Here is an 18,076-nt window from a genome sequence, read left to right as displayed (position 1 = left end):
ACACAAAAGGAATCATTTTTAAAATCTGCCAGTCCTGAACAATACTAAGTTATCTATGACAATTCCAGTTAAATAAGATCTTCCCTGGTTTCCTTACCTCTCCTGAGTAAATTATAAAAGGACAATAGAGGAAAAAAATTGAGATGCTCTCTGACTACATTCATGAGTCCTGCTTGTTCAATTTTCTACTTGTATGACCATTTTATATCAATTTCATTGCGTGAAATCATATTAACAGCTAATTTTCATACAAATAGAATCTCTTATTATGTATATAGGCTTCAAACCAAATGATCATTCCAAGCATCTAACAGTCTCTAAACAAATAACTAGAGATCAAAATGTTATCTTCAGTTATTATAGAATTGGTAATTTGCATATGCTTAATTGAGATGTATCTACAATGGTGGGTAACTGTTTACCTACCTGCATGAGCCACTGAGTAATTTTATCATTACATTTGTAATTTTTGTTTAAAAATATTATCTTAAAATATAAAACACATTGGATGCTCTCCAAATCTGGCTGTCATGTTGGGTTTGCATTTCCCCTTGAATGTTCTTGAAGTTGAGCCTTAATATTGAGAGTTCCCACTTCCTCCTTATCAGAAATGAATAGAGAGAAAAAGGTAAAAATACAAGGCTTTGGAGGGTAATTGGAGATCACTTAGAAGGATAAATTTTATTCTATAGAAAGACAATCCAAATCCAATGTTTCCTGCCAGGTTGGGGACTCAGGGGTTCAATCTCAAGTTTGCTTGGGTACTTTAAAGAACTTAGGTAACCCTGGTGAGTTTCAAGACTTGCTCACACTAAAATTGATTTCTCTTAGTTTTCAAATGTTTTACACAACTTTCACAACTCCTCAGTATCTGATTTTGGCACAGACCAGTATTTCTAAATTTACAGTTTTAGATACCTAGAAGTTATAACCGCAGATGTATTTTGGACAACTTTATTCATTAAATCCTTTACTTTCTTTTCTTTCCCACCTCACCTCTCTCATCACCCACCTCTCTCCATTTGGGAAATAGCTTTACTGAAAAAGAAACCAAAAGAACCACCCTATCATTAGCTAGTGTGAAGGTTTAAAGAGATTTCTGTGCTATCCATTTATTGTTTTGTGCCCTTGTTCATTGCCAGTCAGAGAACTAAATTAATCACAGAATTCCCAGGCTAAGCAATTTATCATTACCTTATCATCCATCAAAGCAGCCGCTTCTCTTCTAAAATTTCTTTTTGAACAACATACAGCAACCATCATCTCTTTCCTTTCTTACTTGTATTTTTAAAAATTATGGCTGTCTGAGACTCTCCATTTCTCTGTCTCCATTCTGCCAATCTCTTTTTTCTCCTTATCACTGTATCATCTGTTTGAGGACCTCCTTCTCCAGTATTCTATTCTGTCCTCAGAGGAAATCCTTCTTTCTTTGGCATGCTTTCTGTCCTGTTGGATACTGTTTCAACAAACCAAAGTATTATCCTATAAAAATTATAATAAAGACAGCCATTATTATGTGCTAAGTATCTTATATACATGACCTTTAATCCTCACATTTCTTCTGCTTTATTATCACAAATTAACAGAGGAGGTGATGAGAATCATAGAAGTTAATCAGCCTACCCACGTCCCACAGCTAACAAATGTCAAACTCAGAATTGGAGCCAGGTATTTCTGAGTCCAAATTTTTGCTATTTCTATTCTTCCACATTGCTTCTTTAAGTCCACTTCCTGATGTTTTTGTTTGTGTTTCCTACACTAATAGAATGAGCTGTAAAATAAATACCCAGCACACAAAAAGCATAAGTATGAAAATATCCAACTTCACACACTAAGTTTAAAAAGATAGTAATCATTGTGCCTAAAAATCCCTTTGATCAGAATTAATGGAAAGGCCCTAGTCAGCTCCCTACAGATTTTAGTTTCTCGCTTTATTCTTAATGAAACGAAGTTCATCTTGTCAAACCTTGGTTACAGTAGGACATTACAAGAAAGCTTTGATTGCAAGACTTCTGCTAACAGTGAAAGCTAACTGGAGTCAGCAGCGTGCCCTTCTAGACTAAAACTGAGAGATATTTGTAACGAGAATAATAAAGCACAACCTTCCTACACAGTTTCCAAACTACATCAAAGAACTGCGATGAGAAATGGCCCAAAATTAACTACTTCTGCCTAGCTGAAAGACAGTAGTAGAATGGGAGAAGTATTCCAGATCTGAAGGAAGCTTGTCGGCTGCCTGCTTGCTGAGGGCTTATCCATCCTTCTTTGTGATGGTCCTTCACTTTGACTGGAACGAAAGTAACCAATTTTTAAGAAAAAAAAATACTAGATACTATCCACATTAGTTGAGCTCCTTTCTGGTTAAGCTGCAGCCATGATTGAATTAGGTACTGTCATTTCCAGGTTAGACACACTCAGAGCCAGATTAAGGGATCTAAGCAATAAAATAACTTTTCCCTAAACCATTACTGAAATAAATCAGAAATAGGATGTCAGTTATCTCCTTATCTAATTGGTGATATGTAGATTGAACATACTCCGCCAGAGAAGACTGTATTTCCCAGTGGAATTTATAAAACACAATAACTCACTCTTTACCATCAATTCAAAATAAATTGAAAAGTATGGAGTGTGTAATAAAACTTTTAGTTTGAACATAAAGAGTCACATAATTGTAGAAAATACATTTTCCCTGCCCTACCAAAGAAATACTAAAAAGTACTTGAAAAATATTATTTCCAAGGGGTAGAAAGGGGTAGAAAATCATTAATCTGCCCAGGGAACCCACACACCTTGGCCCAGTGATGGACACATTTGAGGGAACCAAGAATTCCTCATCCTGTTACTACTCTTAAGCTTGTCAGCTCAGTGAATGACACCAGGTCCCATCTATTAACAAAGGGCTGGGAATCATCTGTGCCTCTTCTCCTATGCCCCTCACAACCCATCCATAACTATTGCATATCTATTCTGCTTCAAAATACTTCTTGAATTTATTTATCCAAACCTACACCTATGACCCTGATGGTGACCACTTTTTTTCTGGCTTGAATTAATGCAACAGCTTCCTGAGTTTCCAGCTTCAAGTTTTTCCCTCCTGTAAATCTATTTTTCATGCTGCAGTCAGATTAATCTTCCCCAAATGTAAATCGGATAGTATCACTCTTCTGCATAAAACACTTTAATAGCTTGCCATTGCCCTCAGGATAAAGTGCAAACAGCTTATCACAGTTTACAAGATCCTGGTAAATCATTCCCCTAATTACCTCTTCAGCCTCTTCTCTTTCTCTGCTGTTTTTGCTCTAACCTCTCTGGACTACATTAATTCCCCAATCACTGAGAGTTCTCCATTGTTTCCACGCCTTTGCACACATTGCTCTCTTTGCCTAGAACTCTCTACACCTCTCTGCACCAAGGACTGTGGGGGGAGGGGGTTGTAAATGGAACTATTCTGCCGCAAGCCTACTATATATTTTACCTGAAGCAATTTGATAATAACTAAATAGACTGTGATAAATTAAAGATGTATACTGTAATCTCTAGAACAACAAATAAAAATAATGTCAATAAATATATATAGAAAGTCAAAAGAAGAAATTGCAATACTAAAAACTAATTGATTAAACAGAATAAGACAAGAAAGGAACAAAAAAATTCAAGCAACAAATAACAAAATGGCATCCCTAAATGCAATCGTATTAGTAATTATATGTGGTTTAAAAGGACAAAGCAATCTAACAAAAGGCAGATTGCAGAGATCATCAGACTGAATCAAAAGCAAGAACTAGCCACATGCCGTCTATAAGAGAAGCTCTTTACAAAGACACAAATATGTTGAAAGTAAAAGGATGGAAATACCATGAAAACTTTAAGTTTAAAAAAACTAGAGTGGCTATGTTAATCATTCAAAATGACTTGAAGACAAGGAATATTACTAGAGACAAAGATGGACTATTTCTAATAATAAAAGGTGAACCCAAAATAAAGAGTCAAAATGAGAGGCAGAGAGGCATTTATTTTGGAATCAAAGCATTGCAATTGGAGGTCACAGATTCAGGTAGCAACCCGAATAGCGTCCCACTAGGGAGAAAAGGGCAGGGGCTTTTAAAGGTAAAAGAGGGAGGTTTGCATTACAAAGAATGTTAATGGGAATTGTCCCGCAGAAAGCTAATCTCGGGTAAACATAATTGATTGTTAAAACTGTAGCTAGAGGGAGGCAAAAGTCCTTCGCTGTGATGAGCTGCAGGTTCCTTGTAGCGTTATTCAGTTCAAAAGTTCACGTTCTACCCGATGAGAATGTGCATAAGACCCATTTCCTTAATGGCTTCCAGCTGCATTTTAAAGCTCTTAGACATAAGTGACCTGTTTTGTTTCATGTTTCACAAGATCAATACATCAGAAATTGAACATGCACTTAATATCAGAGCTTCAAAATACATGAAACAAAAATCTATAACACTTAGGGATATATAGACAAATTTACATTCATAGCTGGAGATTTTAACAGACATCTCTCAGTAATTGACAGAATAACTTTGAAAATAACTAAGATTGGAAAATCTGAATCACACAATCAACCACATTAACCTTAACGACTTTTACAGACCACTACACCCAATACCAGCAAATGCACATTTTTTTCAAGTGCACATGAAATAGTCACCAAGATTGATCATATGCTGGTCCATAAAACAATGTCAGGAGATCTCAAAAGACTGAAATTTTACAGAGTCTGTTCTCTGATCACAACAGAATTATATTAGAAATAAAAAAAACAATAAGACTCTAGAAAAGACCTAAATACTTGGAAATAAGCTAACTCAATCCTAAACCATCCATGAGTCAAAAATGAAGCACACAATAAATTAGAAAATTGTTTTGACTAAATGATTATTTTTTAAATGTATATTAAAATCTGTGCAATGCGGTTAAGCAATGAATGGGGGATATTTGTAGTTTTAAAAGCTTCTATTAGAGAAGAAAGGTCCAAAATCAATGTTCTAAGTTTCCACCTTAAGAAGATAAAAAAAATAAAAAGAGCAAACTGAACCCAGATGAACCTGTACCAAACATCTACGTACATTAGTTAAATTATTTCCTTATGATACATTTCTAGAAAAAAAAAGGATTCATAAGATCTACCCTCTTTTTGGAAGTGCTGGATATGTTTATGGCATAGATTGTCAATCTGACAGGCAAAAATAATATATCTCTGTTGTTTAATTTGCATTTCTTTGCTTACTAGTGAAGTTGGTCATCTTTTTATATATTTATTAGCTGCTTTTAGTTTTTATTATATTCATTGTCTAATTTTCTATTAACATTCACCTCTTTTCCTTATTGATTGATAAGAGCTATTTATTTAGTACTATCTTTAATCCTTTATCTATTATACGGGTCTAATATATTCTCCAGTTTAGCAATTGCCTGTGTGTGTGTGTGTGTGTGTGTGTGTGTGTATGTTGTTTACTTTCTTGTTATACTATTATTTTTTAAATGCATACAATCAAATAATCATTCTTTTCTTTCATGGTTTCTAGCTTTATTCACAGAAAATGCTTCTCAACTCTAATTATGAAGTTATTGAACTTTCTTCTAGTACATAATTTTTTCTTGCATTCTAATTCTTAATTCATCTGGAACTTATTTTATTGAAACAAGTAAAGTTGATGTACAACTTTCCCCACTAAATATCTACCCAATCATTTATATTTTTCTAACTGAATTAAAATGCCACCTTTCGCATATGCTGACTTTTCAAATGTATTTAGATATAATTCCTTACTCTCTGTTTCATTGAATGTATATTTTTGTTTATCATGCTGTTTTATTATTACAGTTTTGCAACTTATGTTTAAATATCTTGTAGGGTAAGTCTGTTTTCTAATGTTTCTGATTATTCACACATTTATGTTCTTCCAAATAAACCTCAGAATTAACTTTTCAAATCCAAAAATACTATCTTTGTAATACATGTATTTATTGATAAAGAATTAATATCTTTAATAATATTGAATCTTTCTATTAAAATACGTGATATATTCCTCTTTTTAGTAAGTTCCGTTTTGTTTCCTCAGTGGGGCTGAATAGTTCATATTAGTTTTGTGTATTTCTTGTTAAGTTTATTCTAAGGAATTTGATTTTTTTTTTTCAGAGATGCTGTGACTGGAATCATTTTTTACAATAATATTTTTTTTAACTTTTATACATATAAGAAAATATTTTTATTTTGTAACATAGTTTACTTATTCTCCTATTTGTTCTACTAATTTTTTGGTTGATTTCCTTTGGTTTTCAAGACAGACATTAATTTGATCTACAAACAATGATAGTTTTGCCACGTGTTTTCCAACAATTTTAACACTTCTGCTCCCATATAATTGATTTTGCTGGCACTTTCTGAGTCTTTGCCTTGTTTCTACATTTTGGGGGCATTTTTCTAGTGATTAACCATTACATTTGATCCTAGTTGTTTCTTTACGGATAGATTTGTTTAGATGTAGATAGATACAGCAATGCATATAAACATATGCAAACCCTGTGATTAGAGAACTGTACTGTTATGCTAATTGTTCTTTTACAATTAGAGCGAATATTGAAGTTTATCAAATACTGTTTCTTTAATCTAAAAGTACTGTTTTAAACTACTTAACCTTGTGTAAAATAGGGTGTTTGTGGATGAAGCGTACCCCTGGGGATCTCAGGTTGAGAGGCACAGCTCAACAGCACACCTCTTGCTATTCAATTGAGCAGTAAATTCAATGTCTGCTTAACTATCTACATTTAAAACATACTCATTTCCGATCTCATTTGATACCTATTTATTTTCAGTTTACAAGTTCACTGGGTTTGAATTTGAATATGAAAGAAAGTTCACTTGTTATTTAAAAACACTTTTTTCTTAAAATTAGGATTCTTCTCACTCTTCCACATTTAACCTAAAATCTTAATGAAAGCATTTTTATCATCATGGCCATTATGGTACCTTGATTCTGCCTCATCCCTATGATAAACACAAAGCATACAAGAAGATTTTGAGGATCTTTTTGTTTACCTCAAAAAAGAAAATTCTTTCATAAATCAAAATTTACTGCTTTCCAAAAGAGGTATACTTGCTAACTGAAATTTCTTTTTTTTAAATAAAAAATTTATATATGAAGGAAAAATGTTCCAACCTCTTGCGTTGAATGTAAATTTGTTTTGTCCTGTGAACCTCGGGGTCTGATGTTGAATGAAGCTTCTATTAACTTCATTTTGAACGAGAGGATGGTGTCCCAAACATTAGAGACACAGACATTGATTCAAACTGGATAGGTTTGCTCTTAGTCTTTGACCTCTGCTTCTGTTATGTGAGTTCAAAATAGAGCCTTTTGTGAAATGTATGCTGTTTCGCCTCACAGTCTGCCAGACACTGTATTTGTCACTTTATAGTTGTCAAATACTGAAATTGTGTTAACTCTAGGAAGCTACTGTTATCATACCCATTATCTCCATCTACAGCCAAGAAAACTGAAGTGCAGAGAGGGAAAGTAACTAATCCAACTCATCCAAGATCGCGTGGCTAATAATGGCAACTCTCAGGTTTAAGACCAAATCTGTATGCTTCCAAATCCAGGGTCCTTTTCATTGTACTTTCTGTCTTATTTTTGTCCCTTTACCTAGCTATGTCCTAGCTCAACTTCTCTTCCTTCCCTTCTTTTGGCTCTTCTCCTGCAGGCTCGTGACCAAGGTGTAGACCAAGAGGCAGAGTCATGCTTCACACGGCCATATCATGTTGGCAGCCATTCCTGGGTCTGGCTGTGGTGTTAATCTTCATGGGATCCACCATTGGCTGCCCTGCTCGCTGCGAGTGCTCTGCCCAGAACAAATCTGTTAGTTGCCACAGAAGGCGGTTGATTGCCATCCCAGAGGGCATTCCTATTGAGACCAAAATTTTGGACCTCAGCAAGAATAGACTGAAAAGCGTCAATCCTGAAGAATTCATATCATATCCTCTGCTGGAGGAGATAGATTTGAGTGACAACATCATTGCCAATGTGGAGCCAGGAGCATTTAACAATCTCTTTAACCTACGTTCCCTCCGCCTAAAAGGCAATCGCTTGAAGTTGGTCCCATTGGGGGTATTCACAGGGCTATCCAACCTCACCAAGCTTGACATTAGTGAGAATAAGATTGTCATTTTACTGGACTACATGTTCCAGGATCTGCATAACCTGAAGTCTCTGGAAGTGGGGGACAATGATTTGGTTTATATATCACACAGGGCCTTCAGTGGGCTGCTTAGCTTGGAGCAACTCACCCTGGAGAAATGCAACCTAACAGCAGTACCAACAGAAGCCCTCTCCCACCTCCGCAGCCTCATCAGCCTGCATCTGAAGCATCTCAATATCAACAATATGCCCGTGTATGCCTTTAAAAGGTTGTTCCACCTGAAACACCTAGAGATTGACTATTGGCCTTTATTGGATACCATGCCTGCCAATAGCCTATATGGTCTCAACCTCACATCCCTCTCGATCACCAATACCAATCTGTCCACTGTACCCTTCCTTGCCTTTAAACACCTGGTCTATCTGACCCACCTTAATCTCTCCTACAATCCCATCAGCACTATTGAAGCAGGCATGTTCTCTGACCTGATCCGCCTTCAGGAGCTTCATATAGTGGGGGCCCAGCTCCGCACCATTGAGCCTCACTCCTTCCAAGGGCTCCGCTTCCTTCGCGTGCTCAACGTGTCTCAGAACCTACTGGAAACTTTGGAAGAAAATGTATTTTCTTCCCCTAGGGCTTTGGAGGTCCTGAGCATTAACAACAACCCCCTGGCCTGTGACTGCCGCCTCCTCTGGATCCTGCAGCGGCATCCTACTCTGCAGTTCGGTGGCCAGCAGCCCATGTGTGCTGGCCCAGACACCATTCGTGAGAGGTCATTCAAGGACTTCCATAGCACTGCCCTTTCTTTTTACTTTACCTGCAAAAAACCCAGAATCCGTGAAAAGAAGTTGCAACATCTGCTAGTGGATGAAGGGCAGACGGTCCAGCTAGAATGCAACGCTGATGGAGACCCTCAGCCTGTGATTTCCTGGGTGACCCCTCGAAGACGTTTTATCACCACCAAGTCCAATGGAAGAGCCACTGTGTTGGGTGATGGCACCTTGGAAATTCGCTTTGCCCAGGATCAAGACAGTGGGATGTATGTTTGCATCGCTAGCAATGCTGCTGGGAACGACACCTTCACAGCCTCCTTAACTGTAAAAGGATTCACTTCAGACCGCTTCCTTTATGCGAACAGGACCCCTATGTACATGACCGACTCCAATGACACCATTTCCAATGGCACCAATGCCAACACTTTTTCCCTGGACCTTAAAACAATACTGGTGTCTACAGCCATGGGTTGTTTCACATTCCTGGGAGTGGTTTTATTTTGTTTTCTCCTCCTTTTTGTGTGGAGCCGAGGGAAAGGCAAGCACAAAAACAGCATTGACCTTGAGTATGTGCCCCGAAAAAACAATGGTGCTGTTGTGGAAGGGGAGGTGGCTGGACCCAGGCGGTTCAACATGAAAATGATTTGAGGGTCTACCACTCACATTATTGTTTCTGTGTCATTGTTGGTACAGTAAGACAGCCGGCACAGTAAATTACTAGATTAAAAGGCAGCTTAGTGCAGCTGCCCCTGTGTCAAAGCAGGGTCCACGAAAGCAGGAGGACATCTTATGGAGACTCTCCACCTAAAGGCAGGCAGGCACGTGTCAGAGCCCTTCACACAGTGGGATACTAATTGTTTGCATTGCAAATATTGGCATTCTGGGGATCTCAGTAATGAACCTGAACCTTTGGCTCATGCTCACGGAGAGTTATTCAACATTTTCTACCACTGCAAAAACAAAAGAAAAAATAAAAAGGAAGAACCTACAATGTAGGATTTACATATTAAAAAGACACATTTGTCTAAAACATATTCTACAGTAAAATTTGTATCTATGATTACCATTTGTTAAAGCCTTGCATCATACCATATTGTTGGTTCAACACCACAAAGAAATCAATATATTCTTTACTCTTTTTTTCTTTTTGGAAACATATATGCTGTATATGTTTTAAAGCAATATGAATGAGAGGTTATGCTTTTAGTTACTCACCACTATAGATCCACGTGTGTTTTCACCTTCCTTTACATACAGATAACCTGAGACTAGATCCCTGGAGTTCTGGGCGGAGATATGTTGAAAGATGCGTTTGTCTGATGTAGGATGCCGAGAAACAGGACCCAAGGCAAAACTGCTCAACTGTGTTGACTTCTGTTACTATAAATAAAGGCATGTGCCTAGTTTTGATACAGAATGGAATATTTTTTATACTTGTAACATCACACTGGACCAGTTTACTGTAACAAAGCCCTTGGTTTCTCCAGAAGGTGGTGTACCACTAGTTGTACCTGTAAAATGCAAGGTAGGTGTTAAAAATGAAAGTGATCCGTTTAACCGCAACTTGATTTAACTTGCGTCAGTTGCTACTAATGGGTTAATTAAAAAATGGAAGAGGATGTAACTGTTATATATACTCATAGGGTAATATTCACCTCGCAGCTGAGATCAAGAATTCAGATGTTCAAAAGCTCTTTGGATAAGGAGTTCCTCTCTGATGCCAACACAAACCAGGGTGATCCACACATACATAGTGTTAATCCAACTAAAGATCTGTTAAAACGTGGTCGCTGTCTGAAGGCTGGATTGCTACCAGTCAAAGGAAACACCTGGCTACTGCCACTCTGACGTTGTCTATTTAAATACCGTACGCACAGTATTACCTTGAATGGGCAACTTCAGAGTTTCTCCCAGCTTCCTTACCAAGTAGATATTGGCTTTTATTTTGAAAATTACCTTGTGTAGACAAGAGGAATCCGTCTTGTTTTCAAAGAAGTGAGGAAAAACAAGGGAGATTGATTAAAAAGCACTTGCTGATTTGTTTTTCTCTACTGAGGAAAAACTAAGATTATACCCCTATAAATATGTTAAATTGTGCTGACACTTTTACTCCTCTGACCCAAGGATATTTGTCAATTCTGTTTGTATTAATGATTGTTACTGAAAGCTAAAACATGATAGTTTTTTAAAAAGATGGCATCATGCCATACCACCAGTGATCTAGTTCAAATGAGACATAATTCCATTTGGCTAAATTCCATTCCATTTGTCGAGTGAAAGGCTTTCAAAGCATATTTTCGTATGACCTGACAAAGAATTGACTATAGAGTGTATTTATGAAGTGTGGTATATTTAATCAGCACAGGTCAGAGGGGAAATGTCTATAATTGGCACATTTTGAGAGGGACCTGAAAATGAGCCCCCTTTTGGAGAGCATGTGAGATGGAGTAGAAGGTCTCTGGGGTTTGTTTCTTGACATATCACATTAGAGGTTTGACTTTCAAAAGCATGGCTTTTTTTTTTTTTAAGTATTTGAAATTTTGAGAACTTCAGTAAAATGAAATTGACTCCAATAAAAAAGAGACAGTTCCAGAAATTGTTTTGCCAATTGGGTAACAGCATAGTTAAACCCATTTCTCCCTTAATAAAGTGTGGAAAATGAGATAGAAAGATTGAAGAATTGCCTGTTTGAGTCATTTTTTATTTGACTTTCCTAATGATTATCAGAGATCTTTTAGAAATTCATTTCCTAGTTGTGGGAATTACCTTATTTACGTCTAACAATACAAATCAAGATCTGCTGTAAATTTTGTCACATTTCCAACGTGTGTGCAAATGGAATTGGGTCTTTCAAATTTAAAAAAGAAGAAAGTTAAAGGGGAGAGATATTAGAGATAGTGTTGCAACATTAATAGAAAATACTGTATTTTGCAACATTGTATGGAGAAGAACTTAATTGTCCAGCAACAACATCAACAACAAAAATAAGAGAAATAGGGAGCAATTAATAAAAAGGCATTGTGATTCTAACTGCTATTTTCTGTGAAAATAAAAGTTGACTAACAACGCTTAGCCAAATGAAAGTGGCTTAAAGTTAACCCATCCATGAAAAGATTTAGTGAAAAGATTTAGTGATTATTCCATTGGAAGAAGAGAGATTGCACTCTCAGGGGGGTTTCCATACTCTGATCCGTGGAACAATAGTTATCTAAAATATTAATAAGCATTCTTCCAAAAAAAGAGTCCCAAAAAAAGACTAATAAATTGGGAAAATGCTGCATTCTGTAACCACCTCTTGGAGGTTGAAAATCTATATGAGCCTAAAAAATCCTCTGAATAGTCCTGTAAACGAGAATTCTGCTTAATATTGTTTACCTTGAGATTTCTCTAATTTATTTGAGCCTGAAGCACTTCTTTTTATGATGTAATTGTTAACATCTTGAAAAACTAGAGTTCTGTAGAACCCAGTTCGGTCAATACTGGACTAAAGTAGTACTCTTCAGAAGTATTCCTAAACCCAATGTTTCTAATAAGAGTAAAATTATTACTTGAATTGGGCTCCAATAGATTGTAAAAACTATACCACCTGCATAAGTGATCTGATCATAAAAATATATTGGCCAGATAATCCTAGGAGAATCTGCTACTTTCTCCCTGAAGCATCTTAATAACGGATTTACAGGTAATTGAATGGCTACTTAATTTTCTACATTCTCACTATTGGTACAGATCTTGGGTTCCTTTTTATATCTGCAAAGCTCTGATCTTGGGTCCATTGATTGTAGCTCTGGGGCTCCAGCATCAAGTTTCACAAAGAGAATTTTCGCTATGGCTTCAGATTACCTCTTGGTTAAGATCAAACTAGACCATGGTAGAGAATAACAGTTTAGAGCACCATGGGCCAAATTTTCCCCTTAGTAGTCCTCTCTGAATTGTCTTCTTCCCAAAGGATTTTTCTCAAGGTATCCTACAATGAAATACAGTTGGTTTGGCTCAGCATTTAGTTCTGGATTGACCAGTTCTCTGAATACGTATATCAAGCATTTTTGGAGAAGTATTTATTCCCTCTAGGCATTAAATCTATAGAAGGAAAAATTCCCTAACTGGAGCTCTAATGGTCTGAGAGAATTGATCCAGGTCCTCAAATGTCTGAAATACCTGTTATTAGAGTATGGTAACTCATCCAATGATTTGGCCTAATGTGTTCCTGGCAAGGGATATCTACTTTTCCAAATTCTCACATTACTCACTTTTTTTAAATCTCTTTCCATTTTCGTTGCATTTATAATTCTGAGCTTTGCAAATATTCTCAAAGTTTGAAAATGTAAACCAAGAATTGCCAAGATTGGTACTTCCTAGTTCCTGAAAACATTTGTCAGAACTCTAATTTTGCTCAAGTTTCTCAGAAGTTTTGCTTATCACCAACAACGCCCCAGTAGTACAAAGGCATTCTGGATGGGCCCTACAGTGTTTAAGGTGGATTTGTTTTTCATTGCTCTGTCAAATATTCTGTTCTCCTCAGTTCTCAGAGGAGCCCAGAAGTTACAATCTTCTATGACTTTTTAAAAAAGGATTATTTAAATCTTATCTGCATTAAAGTTTGACTTTTGTCATTTTCCATGACTCAAGTAGGAACAAATATATTCATACATTAGAAAGTGCAAAAGAGAGGATGTGATCTTGAAAAAAGTTAAGTAGAGCCCCATGTAAATTAACTTACCCTTCCAGGGTCTCCCTTCATCTCTATGTCAAGAAATTTGTTCTAACTTCAGGGACTGTACTCAGAAGCTGTTCAACAACAAGGACTATGTCTTGAGGCTTTCTAGGAAAGAAAAAAATTCATCATTTTCAGCTTAGAAGGCTAAGACCTGACAGAAAGATACATCAAGTGTTTAAAGAAAGGTTGGAGGGAGAATCTTGGATCCATTTTAATCCTATTTCCTTTATTACTCATTTTTATAGTTACCTTCTAACTGAAGAAGGAATCAAAGATTATGCTCTTCTTTAACTTTCATCAGTGTCTTTTTTATCCCTATTCCTTATGTCCTGGTCACCTTTTTAGCTCACATGTGCTATTCCAAGTAGATTCTGCAAATTGTGAACCTAGTAACAAAACTTTTGAAGCCAAAGCTATTCATTCTACTCAGTACTTAAATAAAGATTTATCATCTTTATTACTGGAGTTAGATCCTAGAAACATTCCTCATTACACTAGTGCATCATGTACCTGGTTATTTCCATTGACTTTCTACCATTGGCTTTGAGAACTTCATCCTTTCTGCTAAAATCCTTGATATTTTCTGATTGAGGAGTTTTGGAGTTATTCTGCCTTTGTGTGTGGAAAGCCTTGAGGAATGAAATACTATCTCACCTGTTAATTTCAGAATTGCATGCTGTGGTTAGACAACAGAGGATGTTCCCTGGTACTTTGGCAAACACTTGACAGGAATCTCTCAGTTACTCTCCCCTTAACTCCTTCAAAAGCCGTTCCCAAGAGAGCCTGCTCATTCTCACTCTGGTATAAGTAGGACCATGGGGAAAGGACACCTTCAACACCTAAGTCTATGAGCTCAAAATGATGGCTGATTTGCATGACCTTTAGCTATGTTACCTAACAAAAACTGGGTCTAGGGGCCATAAGCCTAGACTTCCTAAATTTTGCCAAGTAAACTATGTTTTAAATCAACAATTAATGGCAGGTCTTCGAATCTAAAGTTGGTTTGTCTGTTTTGGGAGCAGTAAATGTAGCTGTATATTTTCTCAAAAAATGTTGGAGAATGGACACTGCTTATCTTGTGGGAGATTTTCAACAGACTGCCTAGGACAAAATGTTTGCAGCAAAAAGAAAAAAAAAGACACGATTAAGAAGTTTGCAAAAGATTTGTTTTTCTAAAACAGGCCTGGAGCTGATGTTCCTCTTTCATATGGGAATCTGTTCAAGAAAAGCTTGCGTGTGCCCCAAATTGCCCCTTTCCAGTTTGCCAAGGTCTTTAATATCTCCCATCCCCGCCTCCATCTCCCTGGAGAACCTCCTGAATGGGAAGGAGGAAAAGAGCCGGGACTACAAACTCCCCTGAGAGAGCCCACAGAGAGAGGAAAGCTTTGGTATGCCCTCACATTCCTGCCCCTTTTCCTGACACCACAATGGAAATGATCCCTCATTCTGCCTTACTCACCACGGTCACCTCCCAGCTGTTGTCATACCTCATCAATGAATGCTCTCTCCAGGGATAAGTCTTCTTTCATCGGTACTCAGAAATTCTTGGGTAATTGTGAAACTGGAAATCGCTTTAAAAAAAAAAAACACCCTCCAGCCTATCTCACATACCACTTTAAAAGTAAAGACTTACCATTCATATCATCACAAGCTGACAGCAATCCGCAGGTTGAGTGATTCCGATTTTTTTTCTCTCTCTCTCTTCTAGAAGCAGGTGGGTTGATATAATGCCAGCCTTAAATAGAAGCTTTATTTATACCTTTAGCAGAATGAGAAAGGAGCTGGCATAATCAAGAGAGCACTGCATATTTTAAGGACGGTTTTACCTTTACTGTGCAAAATAGCCATTAGAAGACAACAAAAATGCAAATTTACATTCTACTAAATTGCTTAACCATATTAATTCCCATAGAGTTCAAAAGATAACGTTCCATACTGAAAATGGGTCTGAGTCAAAGATTTTGTGCCTATTTCTACAGGGACAAAAAAAAAAAAATGTCAGAAATTTGGTTGCCATGTTAACTTTTTTCATTTTGTTGCACACTTCCTATTCTAAATTGCTTTAATATCTTTAATCTCCACTACAATATGATCAATACAGTCTACAATACCACATAATCAACAAATAATGATTAAGCAGGAGATTAATTCAGACTTGCCAAAAAAATTCTCCCAGTCTTTATAACAATGTGTGTCCAGCCACACACTGATTCATATACATATCTATGTGATAACAAGAGATAGGAATTGAGTCATGAACAAACTTTGTTTAGAGGCTATTTGGAAAAAACCACGCTCTTTTCCTCCTATTACAAAATCAGGTGTACCACACACACATGGGTTGCTTGATATGCAAGTCAATTGTCTTACGTCTTTTCCATATGGTATGGAATGCCTCAAATCATAACTAACTTAAAAGCTATTGTTTATATATACATATATAAATATGTGAGGTAATGTGGTTTGATTTTTTTATGTGTTTAAAATGTAACTGTTTTAAAAGTTGATAATCTTGAGCAGGAGGGGGAAAAAAAAGAAACAATGTGTGTCTGTGTTTTTCTTTAATGTGTTTTATCAAAATCTTATTCTGGGATAGCCCATGATTGGAAGCTACTAACCAACAACCTACAAAACTTTTTAAAAACCGCCTGATAGCTTGTTTTTGTTCTCAAAAATTAGTGTTAATGAAAAAAGTATCTTGATTTAGATTTGTGTCTCATTGACTATTATTGATTTATTGTTGTAGGCATGTTTTTTTTTAACATGTAAAAACAAGTTAACTTATTTTATTAACATGTAAAATAAGTTAAGAAAACATGTTTTCCGTACTGATATAAAGGGCTTAAGCATCTAACACCTCAGTTAAATCCACTGGGGTATTCTTAAGAAAGGAAATGTAATAAAAGATGATTGGAGTCATATATCAGAAAATATTTCCTTATTGAAAGAGGTAGGTTATATGAGCCTTACAGGGAACATGAGGTTGCTTAAATACCTTTAGCACTGTTATTAGATCAAATAATCTGCAAATAACCTCCAGTCAGAGAAGAAGCAGGTCCAATGGAATCTGATTTTAATGCCAAGGTGGGTGGAGATCACTCAGAGAAATCAGAAGCTAGGCTATTAGGTTCTTCCTACGCAAAATTACCAAGGGGCCTTGGTCTGACCTGTGGATATCTAAATCTAGGTAATATCAACCACATTATAAAGATATTCTACTTTAGTGAAGATAAATCCTGTATCCCTTGCAGAAGTATGTCAAATTCATTTGAATTGGTTACGTGAGCAAGTAATGGGCATGACTTTAGGCATGAGATATACTTGAGCAAGAACTGAAGGGTTCAGCAAGCCATACAGACGACAACATCATCTATCAATGATTCAAGACATCGTGTAAGATAGGAAGGCACAAAAAATTAAAAAGAGAAAAATATTTTCTCTCATCTTCAGACAAATTGGTAACAAGGGGAAGAGAAGTTGGTCTAGTGTTAAAGAGGAAAAGAATTGAAAATGTAAAAACTATGTTTGTGCGATCTTTCTGCTGAGAGTGGAGGTGCTCTCCTTATCTTTGGTACCTAAGGGAATGGGCTTTAGGGAGATGTGCTCAGGGAGCTGTCACCTTATGGTACTGTCTTCACCCCCTGTAACTTGTTAGCTGTCTTTCAGTAAAGAGGGAGTAAGTGGAGAAGGAAGCACAAAGCTGACAGGAACGGTACCTGGAAGGCATATTGATAAATGACAAGACAGCTGGGGATTCACCTCCAGGCAGCAGCAAATACTCAAAATTCTGAGACTGCTAGCAAGAAATTCACGAAGGCCCCCTTTGCTATTCTTTAATTGCAAAATGAAGAGCTTGCCACCAGAGAGGGATTTTCTTCTCCTCAAAGATTTTCTTGTAATGTCAGAGCCACTTGGTTAAGAGTCACATCTCTGACAGCGGGCTTTCATTTTATACCACTAAACTAGCATGACTGGAACAAAGATTTTCCACAAACACGGTTCTGAATGTGTTGGGTATATACCTCTGCCAACGAATTTATCACAAGTTAGGTTGTCCAGTAAACTCACTGATCAGGGAGAAGATGGTTCCAATACTTCAAGACTTGTCCTTAAACAATGGGAAGAAGATAACATAATGAAGTCAAATTTTTAAATGAAAGCTAAACCTACTTTTAACTCAGCATCCTGGCTTCTGGCTCTGTACTTATAAAGACATTCTGGCCATGTGCTATTTCATAAATTTAGAAACCCATCATACTTTTGTGTTTCTGGGGAGTTTCTTCCTCTCATTTTCCTCAGTCATGAGCATACTGCTCCAACTAGTTGGCCATTAATGTTTCTGTGTCATTTGATAGAGTTGAAATAAAAATTATGAGTTCCAACCTACTCCCTTTAAGACAGATAAGTTTATTATACAACCCAATATTCTTTTCCT

General features: G+C 36.7%; 1 protein-coding gene and 1 long non-coding RNA gene across 2 annotated transcripts in view; one reads left to right on the top strand and one right to left on the bottom strand.

Moving 5' to 3' along the window:
• The window catches only part of LINGO2 (leucine rich repeat and Ig domain containing 2), a 368,701-nt gene extending 358,186 nt beyond the window's left edge, over window positions 1-10,515 (top strand). The window contains exon 3 of the mRNA XM_058565933.1: window positions 7,717-10,515. Coding sequence (XP_058421916.1) covers window positions 7,752-9,572 — 1,821 coding nt within the window. The 5' untranslated portion in view covers window positions 7,717-7,751 and the 3' untranslated portion in view covers window positions 9,573-10,515. The remainder of the gene's footprint in view (window positions 1-7,716) is intronic.
• On the bottom strand, window positions 10,091-17,783 carry LOC131420150 (uncharacterized). Its single transcript, XR_009223486.1, has 4 exons — window positions 17,710-17,783; window positions 15,275-15,400; window positions 13,645-13,746; window positions 10,091-10,435 (listed from the first exon to the last, which is right to left on the bottom strand). It is a non-coding gene; the product is annotated as an uncharacterized LOC131420150 (long non-coding RNA).
• Between the last annotated feature and the right edge of the window lie 293 nt (window positions 17,784-18,076).

Source organism: Diceros bicornis, chromosome 22 (assembly GCF_020826845.1).
Source record: "Diceros bicornis minor isolate mBicDic1 chromosome 22, mDicBic1.mat.cur, whole genome shotgun sequence".
In the NCBI taxonomy this organism is placed as follows: domain Eukaryota; kingdom Metazoa; phylum Chordata; class Mammalia; order Perissodactyla; family Rhinocerotidae; genus Diceros; species Diceros bicornis.
This window is presented reverse-complemented; position numbering and strand designations above follow the sequence as displayed.